The sequence below is a fragment of the Corvus hawaiiensis genome, chromosome 11 (assembly GCF_020740725.1).
Source record: "Corvus hawaiiensis isolate bCorHaw1 chromosome 11, bCorHaw1.pri.cur, whole genome shotgun sequence".
NCBI lineage: Eukaryota > Metazoa > Chordata > Aves > Passeriformes > Corvidae > Corvus > Corvus hawaiiensis.
Genome location: NC_063223.1, coordinates 19,812,659 through 19,832,411, shown reverse-complemented (window position 1 = coordinate 19,832,411; position 19,753 = coordinate 19,812,659). Strand labels below are relative to the sequence as shown.

The window sequence follows — 19,753 nt, the reverse complement described above, 5'->3', positions numbered from 1 at the left end:
AAGACCCAGGGGCTTTATCAGGGACAGGGAGAAAGGCTATGGATTGCTTCAAACAGTGTGATTTTTCTGTTTTGCTCATTTCACGACTGTGTTCTAATTGATTACCCTAAAACTTCTCCTTACACATGAGGGTAGTACAAAAAGGAGGGGGTTTTAGGAGATGAGAGGGATATGTGCAATTAAATGACTAATAATAAAAGGCTTTTTGGTTTTGGGTAGATATGCCACAGACATAAGGACTATGAGTGGATTATCAAGGTTTGGGAATAGAGTTTAGTGCACTTTTCATGTGAATGCTGATAAGACCTACATTTGTTCTGTCAATCTGTAGACTCATCCAGGATTTATTATTAATCTGCAGCCATAAAACAAGGTAGAGAACTTTTCTCTTTGCTTTTCAATATGCTTTCTACTTTTTCATTCTTCGTGTGGGAGCTAATCTTTTGTTTATTAGAACAGTTGTAATCACTGCAAATTCTTTAAGCAGCCCATATGTAGGGGTTGGTGTTGATTTCTCTTTTCACTTATTAGCAGTAATGCTTCTTTTTAGTATCATAATCCTGAAACAATGTACCACGTGAGACTCCCTGGTCATGCACATGATTGTTCAGGCAATGAGTGTCACCAGGAGCTGCTCCTTTCCCTACACTCCACTGGTCTCCAGGGTTGGCTCCCACCTGGAGCCCTGCAGGCATTGCCCACTATCCACCACGCAGAGCCAGTTGTTCTAGAGGGGTGTAATCATACTAATGGCAAAAACTGGTGTGCTTGAAAGCCACAATTCATTATGCCATTCATCCCAGCATCTCTTGTCTTTGGGAGGGGTTCTTCACAGCAGCTATTCCTGCTTCTTCACTCAGTGGGAATACACTGGTGTAATTCAGGGCTCTCTGCAGCCTGCCCTCCTGCAGTGGGTGGTATCTGAGTCTTGAAATAGGCAAACATCATTGTAGTTTGCTTTCCTCCATGATAGGTGAATTCACTCATTTGAAAAGCAGTCCCTGAACAACAACTGTTTAAACTACATTAAACAACTTCTTCTCTTTCATTGACTCTTCTGGCTTTACAATTGTTTCTGAGGTTTAGGAGCTCGAGGATGTGTTTCAAAAGCACATTTTCATTCCTGCAAGGCTCAATCTCTGGGGCATGACTTAACTAGGTAATTTTGATGGTGGATGTATTTAAGTAGGGAAATTATGGAACTGTATGTATGAAGGAGGTAATTTGGGGCTGCCTGTATGAATAAAATGTCCTGATACATAAAATGGGAAGCACCATTAACATGTGATTTCTTCACCTGGATGGCTGGAGCCATGGTGAATGACCTTCCTTGCTAAAATGCAGCAAGATCTGCTAGGTAGGCCAATGCAGGAGGGAGGGGAGGACAATGCAATCAATAGGCTGGGCAATTATTTTTGGAAACTTACTGTTTACAGATCAGAATAGCAGTTAAGGTGACAACATACCTGTTGTAAGAGTTTGGAAACTGTACTGGGTTCCCTTTCAGGCACTACCAAAGGGTTATGAAACACCAAATGGTTCTTTTTATAGTGCAGGGACATGTGTTCAGCATGTGGGGAAACAAGACTCAGATCCTTCCCTTTTTCCAGTTTCTGGAGGAGGAAGCAGCCCCTGGGATTCCCCTCATCACCCTGTGTGGTGATCCAGCACAGGACCCCAAATATATCCTTTCTGACTTGCAGCTGTACTGTGCTTCCTCCTTGCCCCTCTCCACCCACATTATGGCCCTGGTGAGAAAAAATGTGGGAAGTAAATTAAGCCATACAATTTATGTTCCTGTCTGCACCCTGGCCTAGACCACATAAAGGATGGTCTGAAAAAGATTAATTTGCTGAAGTTAATTGGCATTAGGAGAGGCAAGGTATCAGTAACAACTTTATTTTATTTCCAAGCATCTAAAATAACTATACAAAAAAAAAGCAAATTAATCAGCAAAGTGTCCTCACTGCAGCCAAGCTGCTCACACCCATGGAGAGGGGTTGTTACAGGTGGCTGAGCCTGCAAACCCTGCATAGCAACCAGAATAACGTGAAGTATTAGGGCAAAATTAAAGAAAAAACACAAAAGAAGAGACAGAAGAAGGCAGAGAATGATGGGACTGTAGAGGCAGAGGGTCAGAAACCAGCCAAGCAATAGGAATGAAGTTTACCCAGACAAGTTTGCCTGTATAAGTGTCCCTGCCCCCAACTTCCACAGCCCTGGTGTGCTTTCCATGGAGTCACAAATGGACAGGACATGGACACAGGGCTGCAGCAGATGACAGCCGTGCTTGCTCCTTTGCACAGCCTCGTGCTCCACAGGAGTGAAGAGCAGTGGGCAGAGCAGGTTTTTCCACTGATAGAGACTCCTGCAAGACCAGCAGCCAGAGGAGGTGTTTTGGCACATCTGCTGGTAGATGAGCTGGAGACAGGGACTCCGGCTCTTGGGATGCCTCGATGTTATCAGATCTGTGCACCTCTCAGGGCTTCGCAGGAGAATTGCAGAGCTCTTCAGCTGTTTCAGGCTGGAGATAATTCCACAGCACACAAGCTTGTTTTTCTTAGTCATCTTTCATTTTCTTAGTCATTTTCAGCTAGTCCACACCCTGGATTTAAAATTGCTTGTGTACAGACTGGGTGCAGAGCTGAGCAGGAATGGATTGCTCCCAGCTGGTGTCTGCGTGGGAAGGAGACTGCTGAATTCCCAGGAGATGTTTGGGACACAAGTACTCCCAGCAATTTCCCAGCATCAAGTGATTGGAGATGGGACGAGAGGCATGGAGCAGAACTAGCAGACCTGGATGCTGTGACCGTGGCTGAAGCAGAGGGTGAAGTCAAAGAGTCCTTCCAGAATAAAACAGCTCAGGGATGTGGATGCTGCATCTGACACTTACATGGGGAAGAGGGGAGCTACGGCCCTCCCTCCAGCAAACCCTCCTCAGCCAGTGCTGAATCCCTCCTGGGGATTATTCCTAACTGAGCAAACTGCCCTGCCCCAGACACCGTTTCCTTAGGAAGGAAGATACAAGCTCTGGAATTTGATAGTGTCTGCAGGGTGACACATTCTCCTATGTGCACAGGTACAACTCCACCAACTACAAAATGTATGTGTCACCAAAGTCTTGGCAAAGGTTCATCCAGAGAGGACCGAGAGAGAAAAGCAGCATCAGGAATTGGAGCAAAAACTTTTCCTTGTAAGTGTGGGGAGTCTCTGCAACCAGTCCAGCAAAACAAAAGGTTTTGTGAACCTGCCTAGCTCTCCTTTCCCAGTTTCCAAGGCTCTTGGGAGAGTAATGCTGATCAAGTCCAGGCAAAGAGGGAACTAGTTCAGAAGAGCGGGAGCCGTGAGACCTCAGCACTCCCTTTTCCCTTTGTGAAAGGGAGAGATGGGGAGTTGCATGGTTGGACCTGGAAATGCTGCTCTAAAGCAAACACTGAGTATTCACCATCTGGATGGTGGGTAACCGCAGCTCGCTTGGAAAACTTTCCACAGCAGGCAACGTTGTTCCCTGCAGCTCTCCCTTGGGGATCCATCTTCCAGGAGATTCTCTCCTCACTCATAGCAATTTTCTGTAGCCCAGGAGAAGGCAACAGTGGTTAACAGTAAGTAGCGGGAGGAGGCTGTGTCTCAATGAGCTCATCTGGCCTGATGCACCTGTCTGGTACAAAACAGGCTGGGAATAATCCCAGCCAGCCTGCTGGGAGAGGCTGGGATGAAGAGAATTCAAAATGTCTATGGTGAAATCTTGCCTTTATTATCCTAGTCACTAACATCCCACATATTTCAAGGAGACCAGCATTTTACTCCCACGATCCAAAGACAAAGCAAAATAAATCTTGGTACTCTCAGCCACAGTGCAAAACTCTGATTTCTAGAAAATAGCATCCTAGCCTTGAGGAGTGGCTAAACATGCCTCCTTCTTCCTTCCAGGCTTAAAGCTTTGTATCCCTATTGCTAAAATCTCCTGTGAGTTCTGCTGTTGAAACAGCCTGTAAAAGCCATAAATATCTCTCATTATGTCCTCCCATCTTTTTAACTTCTCTTTGGGCTAAAGCATTGTTTTCCTCCCAGACTACACTGAAGAGTGCTGCCCAGGTACTGCATTAAATGTAATGAAATTATGATAAGCACACAAATGTTACATTAAACACAAACATAGACTGTGAAATAAGGTAATACAGGGAAAAATCCTGTTGATCCTATCCAGTTGTAGTGGTGATTTGGTATGCCCAAAAACTGAAAATGATCCTTTTTCTCTGGAGAAGACTTGATGAAAAAAGATGCAAGATACAAAAATCTCAGGAAAAAAAAAAAAATTCTTCAGTGGTGCACGCCAAAATGATCCCTCCAGAATGTCCCTATTTCATAAGTAGTTGCTTTTTCTTGCAATTTAGCCATCCTATTGCAGCAGGTAGATACAGACACGTTGTTGCAAATGCACCATGAAATATGGTGAAACAAGTGCACTGCCAGGCTGGGAATGGTATCCACTTTTTTGTAACTGCTCACTGAGAAAAATTGGTATATTGATAGTTTGTTGTTCCTTTGTGTCCAGAAGTGGTAAAAATGTGTCTTTCTCAGAAACCTCTTCCACTATAGGTCGGGTGTGCGTTACACACATGCCTGGTGTTCAACCTGAATGGAAATGCAGAGCTTTGCATCACCCATTTATTGTCATTTGCAGCCATTACTGTGCATCTGAGCTGCCCTTAACCCCAGCCCTGGAAGCGAAGAGGACATTCAGATAATTCTGTAGTTATCATTTATCAATGCTGGTTTTAGAATAAGGATAAGGATCCAGCACTTATCTACATCCCAAAAGGAATAGACTACTATATGAAATACCCTGCACTCCTATAAATGCAACTAAATGTTCACAAACAAGGTTCCCTGGAGAATAAAGCCCGTGAGTATGTCCCTGCAGTTGCTAACACTGCCTGCTGTGCCCTGGGAGGCAGTGGGATTTTTCTCCTTTGTGGGTTGGCACCCAATTTGATTCCTAAAAAATCAGTGCTTTTCCCTTTCCCTTCTGCCATATTGTCAGGTGCTTCTGATTTATTTGTGCAAAGAAAATTTATGAAGCTTCATTCTTGCTATATTCCCTCTCCACTAAGGATATGAAGCTCCTGGAAGGAAGAAAAGACACTGTTACCTACATGAGGGAACAAGTGGAAGAGGGAAGGGAAGAGCCTTGAGCTGGTGCTGCTGTCTTAATGTGGCACTTTGAGTTCAGCAGCAGAACCAGAACTTTATTAAGTCACCACGATGTCAGGGATCTGGGTCTGCACCAGTAACATCATGCCCCAAGGCCCACCTGCATTCCTAGGTACCTGGGCTTGGAGGTGCTCAGTGTTTCAGGAAGGTGCCCTCAAATACCCCTGTCCCAGAATGTTTCTGGGGCTGCACAGGCTGTTCAGGGTCAGGGCAGCACAGACAGTGTTGCCAGAGGAAGTAATTTCTTCTGGGTGAAAAGACATAAACTATTTCATGGCAGAGGAAAACTTAGGGCAGACTCCCCCAGCTTTACAGCACCTCATTTCAGCTGGGGATTTCCCCATGTCAAATGCTTTTGGATGCTTTATGCTGCTAAGGGAGCTTCAGAGCTTCTTCCTAGGCGTGGCTGAATGTGAGAGCCAAGTGTTCAGACTTTACAGTGCTCCACGTCCCAGTGTTTGGGCAGTACCTGCAGTGGGGCCACACACGTGTGGCTGCTGGGAGTCAATATCTGTGGAGCTCCCAGAGCCATAAGCACCACCATGGACAAGCCAAAGATCAGGATTGCCTAATACAGGAGAAGCTACATATGACAAACACCGCATAGCTGCTACTAAGACTCTTGGTGGAATCCCTCTGTGATGAAACAACTCATAACACAGAATTAACATGTTTGTACATGTGCCTGTCACCATTATAGCCCACTTTCATCATTTTGCTTGTTGCTTCCATGTGCATCAAAAATTGATACATAAATGCACTCGACGTAATTAACTCCTATAGGAGAAGTCATGAGGAGAGCAGATATATAACCTGCACTTAAGGCCTGATAAAAAGGAAAAAAAACCCAACAGAAACAAAACAAAACAAAACCTCCTCTTAAAAAGGCTAGTAGTCTTAAAATGTACTTTTCCCTGGTTCTGTTTGGTCTTCGTTTTTTAAAGCTGCTGTTGTTACAAATAATCCCTGAGATCCTTGTTGCTGGAAAACATAAGGAACAATTGTTTGTATTCCCAGTGTGTGTCTTGCAGGCATTTCACAGCATGCTGTGCATAGTCTTTTCTTGCTTCCTTCTGTATGAAGAGCTTTCTTTGCTGGTTGTTTCCTATAGTAACAAATCAGATAAAAAAAAGGAAAACCCTTGTTAAACCACAAAAGCTAGCAAGGGATTTTGTTTAGTGCCTGAAATGAGCTTTTAACACTCCCAGTTAGAGAAATGAGTTTAGTCAGGAAATGATGTCTTGTTGCCATGATGCCACTTTCTGTGTACTAACTGTCCCCTGCATTTCTCATGTTCTCCCTTGTATACTCTCCGTGCATGGTTTATCAGTGCACTCCACTCTCCCCAAAGCTCTTTCCTTTCACAGCTTCATACCCCTGGATAGCTCATATATCACAGAACACATCAACAACCCCACTTTTCAGTAATTTGGGAGAAAGGAGAGGTATGAAAACCTGCTTGAAGTTGCTGGGTGTGTGTGAGAAGCTGAACACAAAGACCGCCGTAGCAGCAGTGCAGCAGCGTGGTCAGAATTTGGGGCCATGCTGCTGGAAAGCAAGAGGTGTCTGTCAGTGTATACTTCATGCAACATTGATCACTTTGTACTATTTAACTTTTTTGTTGACTTTCAGCCTGCAAACGCAGATGTGCTGTCACTCAGATGCTCAGCTAGGCAGAGTTATGTGCTCTTGGCATCACACCGAGTGTCTGAATGGAGCGTTTTGGCACCAGCCTGTTTGGAAGAGAGCTGTTTGCCTGCTCATGTTCTCATTAGTATCTGAGCTGATGAACGACATTCTTCTGCATTTCCATGTTCCTAGATATAGATCTGGCTTCTCTCTTCAGTCTGGGCTAAATGCTCAGGGGGAGCTGGCTGAGGAGCCTGTGTCTGCACTGCTGAATCCAGGCAAACACTGGGAGACTGGGGAGCAGCCTGCCTGATGGCAAGTCCTGCAGATCCTGTGAGTGTCGGGAAGAGTTAGTGTAGCTTGCCATGGTACAGTCCTTGATACTTTCAAGAGTGAACTGCTTCTACTGATCTATCCCAGTAAGACAATACACAATGGTAGCTCAGCTGCTGCCAGGATGTTTGTCTCTCCCCGGCCCCTCATAAATACCTTAGCTGGTTTTAGTTTGTGTTGCTGTTTTAGCTCCAGCCCAGAGAAAAGCCTGCCCCAGAAGTGTTGCTATCACTCTCCTATCACTCTTCCCTCTCCCCACAAACAACCACCATTGAACTCCTTATGCAGTAGGTGCCATCAACCTGCAGTCACTGTTCCCCACTCTGTCTTTTTATCTTAGTGAGAAACTTCTCTTTGAGCTTTGCTTGGCCTTTTCTGCTGGAAAGAATCCCCAAATGCTCTCTCCACACACAAGAGCAGGCACAACTCTCAGAAAAGGCCGCAACTGCATTCCCTGGATCAGCACCCACCTCTGCTGCCCTCCACGCATTTCCTCTTTGCACTCCATCCATGAGCAGGCCTCCCCTGCCTCTTTCACTGTCACTCAGAAACAGCAAAGCAGCATAGGCAGAATTTGATTGAATGAACACATTTTGCCGTCCCTGTTACATTTGATATCTCTCTCCAGTTGTTGGGTGTTTTTGCTCTCTGTGTGTGAGCACACAGATGGCTCCTCTAAGCACCTCGGTCCCGGATGATTGCTTGTTAATTTTTGCTTTGGGCTATTTTGAGCTTTTTCCTCTCCTCCCAGGAGGACGCTGGTGTGGTGTGATGATGCCGGTGTGCCACCTAGTGATTGAACTACTCCCTTGTCGCACATCATTTATCGGGGCACTCAGTGCGCGTATTTCGGCCCCATTTGCCCACGGTCACCTGGATCGCAGGTAACCTGTGGCAATGCCTGCAGCCCCTTTGCTCTGCTCAGTCTGTCCATGCGGAGGGGATCCCACTGAACTGCTTTTCCCTGCTTACTTCACTTTGTACTTTTTTTCTTCCTTTGTACTTCTTTCTACTGTATTATCTGCAGTCTCTCTGACGTGGGCAGGAAATGGGAAATCATTTGAGGCGTGCTGGCTGCCAGCTTGGAGGTCACTCACGGCCATCATCTAACCCATCAGGCAATATTTTTGCGCAACGTGAAAATTTAGCGGTAGATACATGTCAATCTAGACTCTGGAGGAGTCTAGACAGTGTTTAAAGCCCTTTAGGCATGAGGGGTATCATTGCAGATATTTAACCACTTCTGAACTATTCGGGCAAATCCAGGCTGGGAGAGCAATACATGGTCCTAAGGCTGGAGCTGAGGTCTTTTTGTAGGGCTTTGTGCCTGCTGCCCACTCCCCAGATTCCCAGAGGCACGCAGGAGAGTGGACGGGAGGAAGGCACTTGGCAGAGAAGTGCAGCACAGCCGGCTGACCTCCTCTGCTTCCCTGGCAAACGCGCTCTGTTCCCAGGTGCAACTCCCCAGACGTCTGACCTCCCGCCCGGTTCCTGCAGTCCCCCGGGGCATGGGCGTTGCAAAGAAACACCCATCAGTTTACAAGCAGCTGAGCAGCGCAGGTTCAGACCCTCCCAAAGGTTCAGGTGCCGGCATTGTACCTGTCCCTGGATGCTGCTGGGAAATCCTGCTGGGTGCATTTGCAGCTGCAGTGTGACACAGAGTGCTGGGAAGGGACTGAACTCTATTCACTCACTACTCACCTGCTATGAGTCATGCAGCAAAATTATGCTGCAGAGGCTGGTACTGCTCGGTCAGTAACCTCTGTCACAGCTGCCCTTCAATAGGAGCTCAACTGCAGGGAGAAACAGGGTGACAAGCAAACTGAGTCCCACAAGAGGATGGGGCAATTAATGAAAGGTTGAGTGTAGGAAGTCCACAAACTTTATCACTGTAGATCTGTGTTGCAGGTCAAGGTGAGCAATTAACACTTCTCAAAGCCTCAAGAATCCTTCCTCTCCTCGTAGGGCAGCTGTGGTGAGGAGGCTCTGAATGTTGTGAGCTTTCTGATAATGACCTTTTTCTCATTCTCAGAGCAAAGGTCTATTCAGGCAGAAGGTGAAGCTGCTGCCTGGAGCCCGGGTCTGTGGCTCTCTGCCTTTGTCAGCAGCTGTGAAAGATGAAGCATCGCAGACACATGCTTCCACCCCTAGCTGTACTCAAGGCATCCTTTGGAAACACAGTCTATGTCTTCCTGGCTTCTCCTACCAGTGCTGTTCCTCCTCTGATCCCACAACTAACTGTCCTTCAGTCTAGAAGTTTATGAGGGCCCCATGAAATGGCTTTATCTTCTCCTGGTAAACCACAGTATTGAGAGGTGATCTGGGATGTGACAGCAGTAGAGAAGTGGTTACCTGTTTCAAGGAACCTCCAACCGTGATTCAGCCATAAACCCTTATTACTATCAGTTGACCATCCTGTGGAATATGTTGTTCTTCTGGCTGGGGAGCCCATGGAGGTGAACATGCAGAGATAACCTTCCCTTCCTTGCACACTACAGGCCTCTCTCTCAGCTACAAGATCCCACAGGGCGAGTGGTGCCAGCTCACTGCTGGCCTCTTGTTTTTATTGCTCTGCAATCCACGGCCATATTTTGCATTTGTTTTGTGGGGTTTTTTCTTCGATTGCATCATTCAGGTGAAGTGTTGTTGTGAGGGTGGGGGCTTACTCACTAAATCCAGTGCTGCAGGATTCTCACTGTTGCACTCATTATCCTGGAGTTAATCAAGATTGACAGTCAAACGTTGTAAGTGTGGTAGCAGAATCTCTACCTGTGCAAACACTGCCTGGGGCAGGGATTTATGCAGTTGCAGTACAAGAAAGTGGATTAATGTGGACACTGTGGGGCATCTTAGATAGGAATGGTGCTTGTGAAGCTTTTCCTTGAGAGGGAGGACTCTCTTTCCCCTTATTTACTTATTTTTTATTCATATTTATTCTTCTACGAGAAAAGCTTCTGCCAGTACCTGGGCAATTACTAGAGCACAGCAGCACAAACTGGGATTTCATTGCTTCCATGCTGTCTTGTTCCCGACAGGTGAGCCAGTAGGACTCTCACCTGCCCTGTGGGAAACAAGAATGTTAGAGCGAATCCTTCCCAAATATCTCCAGGGTCTGGAAATGCAGGAGCTGGAGGCCTGAGCATTTTGGACTGAGCTTGTAGAGGAGGCTGTGGCAGAGCCAGAGAGAGGCTGTAGCTGTGCCCTGTGCCAGCAGCGTGCCAGGCTCTGGCAATGAGCAGCAGGCTCCAAGCCTCCTCACCTGTTCAAGTGAACTGGGAACTGAACACCACTTTCCCTGAGAAGAGACCCTGTCTCCAGTGCACCATAGATATGGCAGGAACTGGAAACCTTAATTTTTCTCTCAGCCCTTTGAACTTGGGGATGAGGGGTGGGAATGCTCACCTCTGCAACTCCTCCTGAACAGCCCATGGCTGCCTCGAGGCTCCCAGATGCCTTGCAGGGGGAGAAGAAGGTGCAGCTGTGGACGTGATGATCTTCCCTGGGTAATAATGCTGCAGGCAGGTCTGTTTCTTTTGATGCTCCAACCAGCCATGAGGGCCTGGCTGAGGAGTGTACTTTTCCAGATCTTCCTTGTCCTCAGAAATGGTAACTTTGCTGAGACCACGTGGATCTTCTCCATGTGTAACTTGATACATCAGGGACCGTACAGAATAACAGTTCATTACCACTGTAAAAGCACACAGGAGTAGGAATATTCCCACTGTGGAACCAACAGACAAAGAAAAACAATCCCAGAGGAACAGAAGACTTTGCATGTGGAAGGCACACAGGGATGGGGCTATGCAGTGCTGAAGGGTTTCTTTCCACACAGACTCTCATCGCATGCAGGTGCATAACTTCTCCTGGAAGGACAGCGGGAAGGACTGGCGAGTGGATGAGCTCTCCAGAGCTCATCATGAGCACCTGTAGGAAGGGTGGGAACGTGGGAAGAGGAGTTTTCCTGAGACACCCAGGGGAGCCTGAGTCTCCCCTTCCTCCTTTGTCGTGGCTCGGAGCAGAGGTGGAGGTGGGTGTTCAGTTCTGCTGCGGGGTTTAGCTACAGCTGCCAAAATCAGCCCTCGTTTAAGTGTGAAGGAGCAGGACGTTGTTCCTGTGTTGGAGATAAGGAGAGGAATAACTCAGGAGTAGGAGCCGGCGTGCTCGGCATCCGAGCTCTCCTGCAAACTGCCCTCCTTCTGAAACACCTCGCTGTCCAGCTGGAGGTCACCTAACAGGTGACCAACACAGTGAACAACCTTCAGCCTTGAGAAAGGAAGGGGAGCCGCAGCTGGTGATGGTCCCGCCGTGGGACTGGAGGGCGGATGGCGGCGTGCCCAGAAACATGCTGCTATCGGGGCGGACTCGCGGGTATCGGGGCCAGCAGCTGCTGCTCGGCGGCTCCTCCGTGCAACACCGTGCCACGGACCAACAGCCTCGCCCCTCTCCCTGGAGAACGCCACGTAGAGCGCCGACCCCTCCGCCCAGACCCGCCGCGCTGGGCAATGGCGGCGCGACCCAGGAACTACAGTTCCCAGCACTCCCCGCGGCAGCAGCGTCCGGGAGAGCGCATGCGCCCCGCGCGAACTCCCTTTCCCGGCAGGCCGACCGAGCGCGTGGCCCCCGCCCCGCTCCCTCACGGCCGTGAGGCGCGCGCCGTGACGCAGCGCGGTGACGCAAAAAAGTGTGCGCCCTCCACAGCGATCGCGGCCGCCGCGGGGTGCGCGGGGCCGGCAGCAGGGGCCGGGGGCGGCGGCGGCGGCACCGCGGGGCAGCGTGCAGGTAACGGGGGCTGGGGCGGGCGGGACGCGCCGCCGCCGCTTCCCCGGAGCCTCGCCGGGCCGGGCCGGTTGGCGGCCGCGGCCTCCGCGCCGGGCAGGGGTAGCGGCGCGGGGTGGGGGGGGCGCCTCAGGGGCGCGGGGTCGGCGGCGGGTCCGCCCCCGCGCTAGGGGGCGCCTTCAGGGCGGGGGGCCCGGCGGGCCGGGCCCGGCCTGTCCTGTCCCCCCCCGGCCCGTCCCGTCCCCCCCGGCGGCACCGGGCCTGCGCCGCCGCGCCCGGCCCGCCCCCTCCGCCGGGCTCTTCCTCCTGCGCTGGGCCCGCTCGGTCGGGAGGCTCTCTGGTTCTTCGCGTCCCCTACTCTGGTCTCTGCCGACCTTTAAACGTTGGGGCCACCCGTGCGTCCCGCCGAGCCGGGCGGTGCGGGACCCCAGGGGAGCTGTCATCGGCCGCCCCCGCCCCCGGGAGGTGCGGCCCGCGTGTTTCCCCTTCCAGCCGCGCGAAGAGGAATTGGTGTTGAAACGGAGCGGTTTTTTTTTTTTTTTTTTTACCCCTTATTTTGTAGACAGCAGAAGTTTGTTCCTGTTTTTTGGGCTTCTCCTGCCAGATCAGAACGTAGTTACAAGTTTGTTTTGTAAAAGGAGAAATTCCTGGAGACTGAATAACCTTGTGGTTTTCTCTGTCCTTAAAATGCCTTAATTAAAAAAAACAAAAACAAAACAAAAAGCTACCCAAAAAAACCACCGAGTTTTTAAATAAATACTTAAAAGCAACATTAGGGATGTGTTCAATATAACAGCCTATTTGGAGCTCTGTTAAACCGGGAAGTTGAACAAATGAAGGCTTCCCTCAGTGTAGGACACTATACCACGTTTTTGTGCTCCAGAGATTGTGAGGCTTTTGTTCCTTGGTCGTATATTATTTCCACAAGTGAACTTCAGTGTTGACAGTTTGTGGTACTTTAACTTGCACGTGGTTATTTCAGGCTCAACAGGTTTAGACAAATAGCTGTCAGGTGCCTCATCTCTTTAAAGGATATTTGTGAGGAGAGGGAGAATTTTATTTTTTTCCTAAAGTAAGGAATTTTTTTGTATTTAAGCATAAGTATGAAAGAACCTACAGATGTACTGCTCAGCTTTGCTGGGCATTTAACTAGATTCCAACTTGCTAGTGGTGTTACATTAGTCTTCTCCTCTACTTTGTGTCCTCAGGCATACTTAGAATCATGTTTGGGAGCAGTGTAAAACTTGACTATTTAAGTTGGCCCAAAGTGCAGTTATTAGAATTTGAGTTGCCCCTGTGAATGTGGAATTACAAATTCTCTTGTAATTTTTGTCTGTTAATCTAATGTGTACATTAATTTAAATGTGCAATCCTCCTACAAAGTTGATTAAAATTGTGGTTTTCAGGAGATTTTTTTTTTTTTTTTTTGCTTGAGGTATGATTTTTGGTTTTATTATGTGGATCTTTCATTTTCCATTTAAATTGCTAAGTTAGGCCTTTTGCCTTCATTTCCCAAATAACCAAACTGTTGGTCTTCAGATTTTACAAGTATATTTATATTCACTAAGAGGTTTCATGCTTTAAAATGTTTATCTGTGGAAAGTCAGTGTGTCCAGAACCTCCTAATCTTTTCCCTGAGCACAGCATCAGTAAGGGAATGACCTGTAGTGGTGTTGCAGTTAATGTGAGGCTCCAATGCGTTGATGGACAGAAGGGTGGAGCTGAACTGCTCCAACTGTTCCAGGCACTGAATCAAGGTTTGTGGTCAGAGGTCACTAGAATTTTATTTCCTCGATGTTCAGAGGTGTCTCACTAAGGTGACTCAAGCACTAAAGTGTCCGAGGTTTCAAAAACATGTGAGTACCTTGAGGAATCTGTGTCCCAATACTCTTTGGGTTTCCCTTTGCTGTCAAATTCTTACATCTAAGCTCAGAAGAGTAAAATGCCCGTGAAATCTTTGCTGTGATACAAGAATACCCAGGTAGTGTTTAATATTAAAGCAATATCATGTGCACCAACCACGGTGTGCTGAAACAGGCACATGTGGGTTTTCAGTGGCAGTGGCCACCATGGTAGTTAACTCTGCAAATATTTGTCTTTCAAAGTCAAATCCTTTGAGTAAGTGCTTTATGTTTTGTTGATACGAGTTCTATTGATTCTAAATATATTTTGGTAATAGTGCTGTTTGGGAAAAAAAATCCCATTCCATATCTTATTAGATGTTCAAACTGAAATCTGTAGTGTGCCATGATTTTTGAAACTTATTAAGAGAAAAAAAGTTACACCCCCCTGCCCCCCTGGGAATTTAAATCTGATTGGTTCTGCTGGTTCTTGGAGAGCAGTTTAGGATGGAATTTGTTTGGCAACTTGTCCAAGGGAGATAGTGAAAGAGCTGTTCTCCCAGGTTTCCTCTCCATTAGGCCAGGTGTGTTGCTGACAGTTGCAGGTTAGTTTGTATCATTTATGTTCTTGTCTTCTCTGCAGAGCTCTTCACTTTGGTTTAAGATGGAATTCTTGAAAAAGTGAGCACAGTAGGAGTTTCTGTGGTGCCATCTAAAATAGCTGTATTTGTTTGAATAGACTGGGAGAGATAAGCCTGTAGAAGAGATGAGATGCCTTGGCGAGACATTCACTGTCGTTGCAGTGTCCCGATAGAAAGGGTGGCATTTCTATGTTACAACTTCATTTCAGGGAAACAGCTCTCTCTCAGCACCAGTTATTTAGATCAATAATGTACTTTTTTGAGGCAATACTCCAGGTTTTCTGGATAGCTGGGATTTTTCTGTTTTTGCTTGGTTTTGGTATAGCACAGGGTGTCCCAGAGGGATTGTGAGCAGTTCCTGTGGCCTTCCTGACTGGAACTTTGTTGATCTGTTGCAGGTATTGCTGGACCTTTCCTATTTTCCAGCAGGAACAGTGTAAGGGTTGTTAGAGGAAGTAAATGGTTCTCCAGATTGCAGGAGAGCCTGCACAGGCCTTGTACAAGCTCTGAGGTCACAGGGCCCTTTTTTCTGTATCCCTTGAGTACAGAATGAAGGTGGGGATGTCTGAAATGGTTGAACGTGGATTCTGTTACAGCACTTGTGTTCTGAAATCCAGAGTGGATTTGTCTGAATGTTTTTCTGTGATATTTAAAAGCTCTGAAGTGCTGCTGGCAAGTGGTGTTCAGTTAATGAAAAAGGAAATGGAGCTTTATGAGCTTGGAGTAGTTTTTCTTTTTGAAGGTGTTTTGGGAGTGTGTGTGTGTGTACAATCTCATTATGTTTTTGCCTGCATCTAGGTAGTGTTTCTTCCTAAGCAATTTATGCATTTGCATTGAATTTCCTGATGTAGTTCTGAGATGAATGAATGAATAATGAATGCCCTAGATAAAATCATAATTACTTGTGATTTAGAAAACTTCATTTTTCTTCATGCTTAGGTAGTTTTTTGTTAGCATATGCCCACTTCATACAGTACTTGCCAAAATGGTGTTCTTGGAGTCACAGGTTTTTTATCTTTTTGTAGTCTTTGGGGGATGACTTTTGTGCAGTTTCTGCCAGTTTAATCTTCAGCCAGTGATCTTAACTTCATCCTTCCCATTTAACTAACCAGTCACAGTACATTAAATTCAGAAGCACCTATGAGACCAGAGGTAGAACTGTAGGATTGTTCATCCATTCCCTGAGTGAGGAAAAGTTTTAAACCAGTTGGTGTCCACCACACAGTTAAATTATGATGATGTTTTTCAGAGACAACTTGGGTTATAAATGCATATGTAATCTATGCTATGGCTGCCTTTAGAGTCTGTCGTTTGACTGACTCCTGAGTATGTATTTCAGGAGTTGATGTATATGTCACTGTCTTAAATGCTTCTGTATTTAACCATGGTTTGAAAACTTCTTTCTCTGGGTCAGTTATGACAAATGGGTATTTAATCTCCTGGTAGATGGATATTGGCTGTGTTATGGCTAATGAAATGCTGAAAATCTTTGTGTGTTTTTGGATGTGAAGAAATCTGTTTTGCTTTGTGTACCTCCCTCACCTCCAATACAAAGTCAATTTATAAATTAGGTTTGGGTATTCCTTTCTCCAGAAGTTACAACTCTTCACAGCAATCACAGTCTGTCAGATTGGAAACTAGGGGCACAGCAGTATTTTGAGATAGATTTTGTTCTGGTTTAGGCTGTTAATATTTCTCGTAGGTTTTTATCAGATTGACAAAAGCTGACACCTGGAAATTTAAAGGCTTAAACAGAACCTACAGTGATAGTTCTCTTCATTAAATGGTACTTCAACAAGTCACTCAGTACTGTAGGAGTTCCTCACTTTTGAGGATGGGAAGATAAATCTTCTGTCAGCTGCTGTCATGCAAGTAAAGGCTGATAGATCTGAAGTAATTGCTCCAGTGCTCCCTCCTGTGATCATCCTTCCTTCCTACTGGAGCTACTGGCTGTTCTTGGAAACCCTGAACCAAGTGGTGCCTGTCTCTTTCCCAGCCACGGCTGTCCTGGGGCTGCTCCCACTGCCTGCAGTGCTGGGGCTGCTGCCTCTGCTCCTCGGCACTCTGTACCCGAGGAGTTTGTTGGCACTGCCACTGCTGGCTGCAGGGCATTAAACTGGGATAACAACACTGATCAGAGTCTTGCTGCCCTGGCTGGGTTGGTTCTTGAGTAAATCACCACAAAGGGTAACTCAAGTCTGTTAATGGAGTTGAGGTAGAGCTTTTAAAAGGCTCAGCAGTGAACACAGCTGTGGTGAGCTGTACATTCCAACCAGCCTGGTCAGGGCTAGGGAGCACCAGTCAGGACGTGTGTTCAGAGGTGCACGTGTTCTTTAGTCTGCAGGCAAAGGACCAGAAAGAAACTTTCACCTTTGAAAGCACTGTTCTGTCACTTTATCTTCTCACTCCTTGTTGCTGAGTATTATTTGCCTCTTTCAAATGACTTGTAATATTTGATTTAGAGTATTTCAATGAATATAGTGAAAGAGTGGGATTTCTTGCTCATTTTTATGCCCTTTTTTTCCTGGTTGTTACCTCATCCTTAGGCTAAGCCATGACTTCAGGATCTGGGCATGTGGACTCCAAGGCTGAGCTCACTACTTTGCTTGAGCAATGGGAGAAAGAACATGGCAGTGGGCAAGACATGGTCCCTATTCTCACCAGGTAAGATTTATTAAGCAAATTCATAAAGCTGAATATCTGAAGTTACATGACCACAGCTTTTACCATGTTTTTTCTTGAGGTATTTACATTCCTGATAACCTGTAATTAATTTTCTTGGTCTGGAAATCGAACTGTTAGTGTGGTATTTAAATACAAACTTTTAGTAAGAAATTTATATCACAAAGACATCTTACACAAACTGTCTCTAAAGCATGAATTTAATTCTCTGAAGTAATAGAAGTCAGGAGCATTAAATGCTTGACATCACTTTGGTATCTTCACCTGAAGCTTGTAAAACATTCATCAAGATGGGAAGCAAGGTGTGAGGGATTTGAGATTGCAGTGACATTGATCAGATTAAATGAAAGGATGAGGGTAGGATGAGTAGGAGGAACTATATTGAGAAGATATTATTGAAGCTCATAGGGCATGTTTAAAGTGAAGTTTTAAAACCTGACTGATTTCTTTTTTAAGCTGTGTGATGCTTGACTGGCATTGTATTGTGAGAAAGATATTCGCTGGACCAATAAGTTCTTTGGAGTGGTGTAGGTAACACCATTAATTATAAGACAATATCTAATACAAGAGAAAGATATGAATTATCAGTTGCATTTGTGGTTTCCCAAGCCAGGCTTCATTTGGGTAGACTGACATTGCTCCTGCTTTAAGAGATTTGCAGAAATTCCCCCAATTCCTCACAGCTCTGCTGGCAGACCCATGGCCTGCCTCGTGCGTGCAGGACTCAACTGCTCTGCAGTTCAGGAGCAATCCAGGTGTCTCTTCTGCCTTGTTGGGTCAGACAAGTCAGTGCACGGAGCTGGAGCTGGCACTGGGTGGAAGTAACAGGAATCTGGTGGAGCTTCTTTGCTTAGGTCTGTGCTGTGCCTCACCCACTGGGCGCAACTTTTTGCTGTTCTTACTGCATTTTAAAAATAGCAGCACAGAAGAGGGAGATAAGCAGCAGAAAGCCAACCCTAAACACTTGAAAATTAGTGGGTCTCTTGAAAATCATGAGACGGGTGTTGGGATATCTTTGTGTATTGTCTGAAGGAAACATATGAGCTATTTCAATGCTTTTTCTTGTAGGCATAACCAGAAATTTACTGTATTCTAAGAAATTTAAAGACATTTGAATGGAACATGTATTTTCTTGTGCTTATAGCAGTCTGGCACTTCTTGGTCCCGCTCAGTTCCTGGAGCTGCTTACATTATTTATGCCCAGACAGGTCTGATAACTCTGTTGATTCTCAAGGTTTCTGTGCAGCAGGCAGAGTGGTTATGAATGGTGAAGGCTTGGGTATTTTTGCTTTAGTGGAGATAGTACAGATTTATTTAAGGTAGGTAGCAAGGGGATCTACTGGCTTTGGCAGAAACTGGATTTATAGTGCTTTAGTTATCAAAGAAAGATGTGTTTCTGTTTGCAGGAGAGAGTTTTAGCTATTTAGATATTTGGAATTTGCTGGTAGAGATGCTCCCCAGGAATCCTCACCAACTGGAGCTTGCATTGGCCAATGACCTGAGGCAGAGCAATGCCCTTGCATATTGCTCTAGTCTTAGGGCAGAGGGAGCTGTGGCCATACTTGTTGGTGAGGGATATTTCTCTGCTTCCTTCTGCCTTATGAGCTAAATGGAAGAAAACTTCCCTGTGTGGATGAGGATCTGTTAAATGTCATGCTGAGGCAGCACAGGTGAGAGTGCAGTAACAGGACAAGGACAGCAACAGTAACAGCACCAGTTACAGACCACAGCTGAATTGTCACTTCCAAAAAGCTGGTTTTCCGGATTTATAAACACTTGAGTGTTAGAAGGTATGAACTGAAGAAATTGCTTGGAAAGCCTGTTAGTAAACAACCAATATTTACTATACATGGTTTTAAAAATACTGTAAATTGAAATGATCCTGCAATAAGTGTTACTTCATAGCCTGGATGGAAGTCATGTTCAACCAATCAGGCAAATCCTGAGAGTCAGATCCTTCATTGCATTCCAGGAGCCCCTTTCATCAAGGGAATAAATCAGCAGTTTGCCATCATAACTTCATCTCCACAAACCAACCGTATTGTGGTGTGGGATCCTAGAGCATGTTACGCTGTTGCAATCTGCTGTAAAGGCTCAAGTTAGTCATTAATGCCAAGTGATGACACAGAGCAGGATTAGGATGGCTTTGTTATGCCATCTAGATTGCTGGGAGCCTTGCAAAGCTGACATACTTTTCTGTACACCCCTGTCCCTTCCTTCCCCACTCCCTAAGTGAGCTCAGTTTGTGGCAAGTGAAAATGAGGATCTGACTAACTTTGCAAAGACAATTGTAAAGAGAAAAAAAATTAGTAAAAGTAAATGGCTCCGTGTAAATCCTACATCTTGTCTGCAAACTTGGAAGTGGCTGCAGAACCAGTATAATGCCAAGTGAATGAAGAAAATCTTGAAACCTGAATAAAAGTTCTGTGGTTTTGTGAATTGTGTTTTGTTACAGCCCTGTGTACCAAGTGCCTATGTTAGAAGGCAGGAATGAGCTTTGGTAGTTATTTGACTCTCCTGTTTCTTCAACTGAGAATAGACAAAGCTGCTGATCTAGATAGATTCATCCAAGCCAAGTCACAAACCACCTTTGTATGTGTTAGTTAAAAGAAGGGTATTATAAGCAAGCTTGATTTT

General features: G+C 46.1%; 1 protein-coding gene and 1 long non-coding RNA gene across 4 annotated transcripts in view; one reads left to right on the top strand and one right to left on the bottom strand.

Moving 5' to 3' along the window:
* Window positions 1-1,883: 1,883 nt before the first annotated feature.
* LOC125331834 lies at window positions 1,884-11,675 on the bottom strand. Its single transcript, XR_007206231.1, has 2 exons — window positions 10,579-11,675; window positions 1,884-6,319 (listed from the first exon to the last, which is right to left on the bottom strand). It is a non-coding gene; the product is annotated as an uncharacterized LOC125331834 (long non-coding RNA).
* Window positions 11,676-11,897: 222 nt separating this feature from the next.
* Window positions 11,898-19,753, top strand: part of DCAF1 (DDB1 and CUL4 associated factor 1) — a 49,092-nt gene continuing 41,236 nt past the window's right edge. For all 3 annotated transcript variants that reach the window (XM_048315502.1, XM_048315503.1, XM_048315504.1), the window contains exons 1-2: window positions 11,898-11,955; window positions 16,981-17,098. In XM_048315502.1, coding sequence (XP_048171459.1) covers window positions 16,989-17,098 — 110 coding nt within the window. In that variant the 5' untranslated portion in view covers window positions 11,898-11,955; window positions 16,981-16,988. The remainder of the gene's footprint in view (window positions 11,956-16,980; window positions 17,099-19,753) is intronic.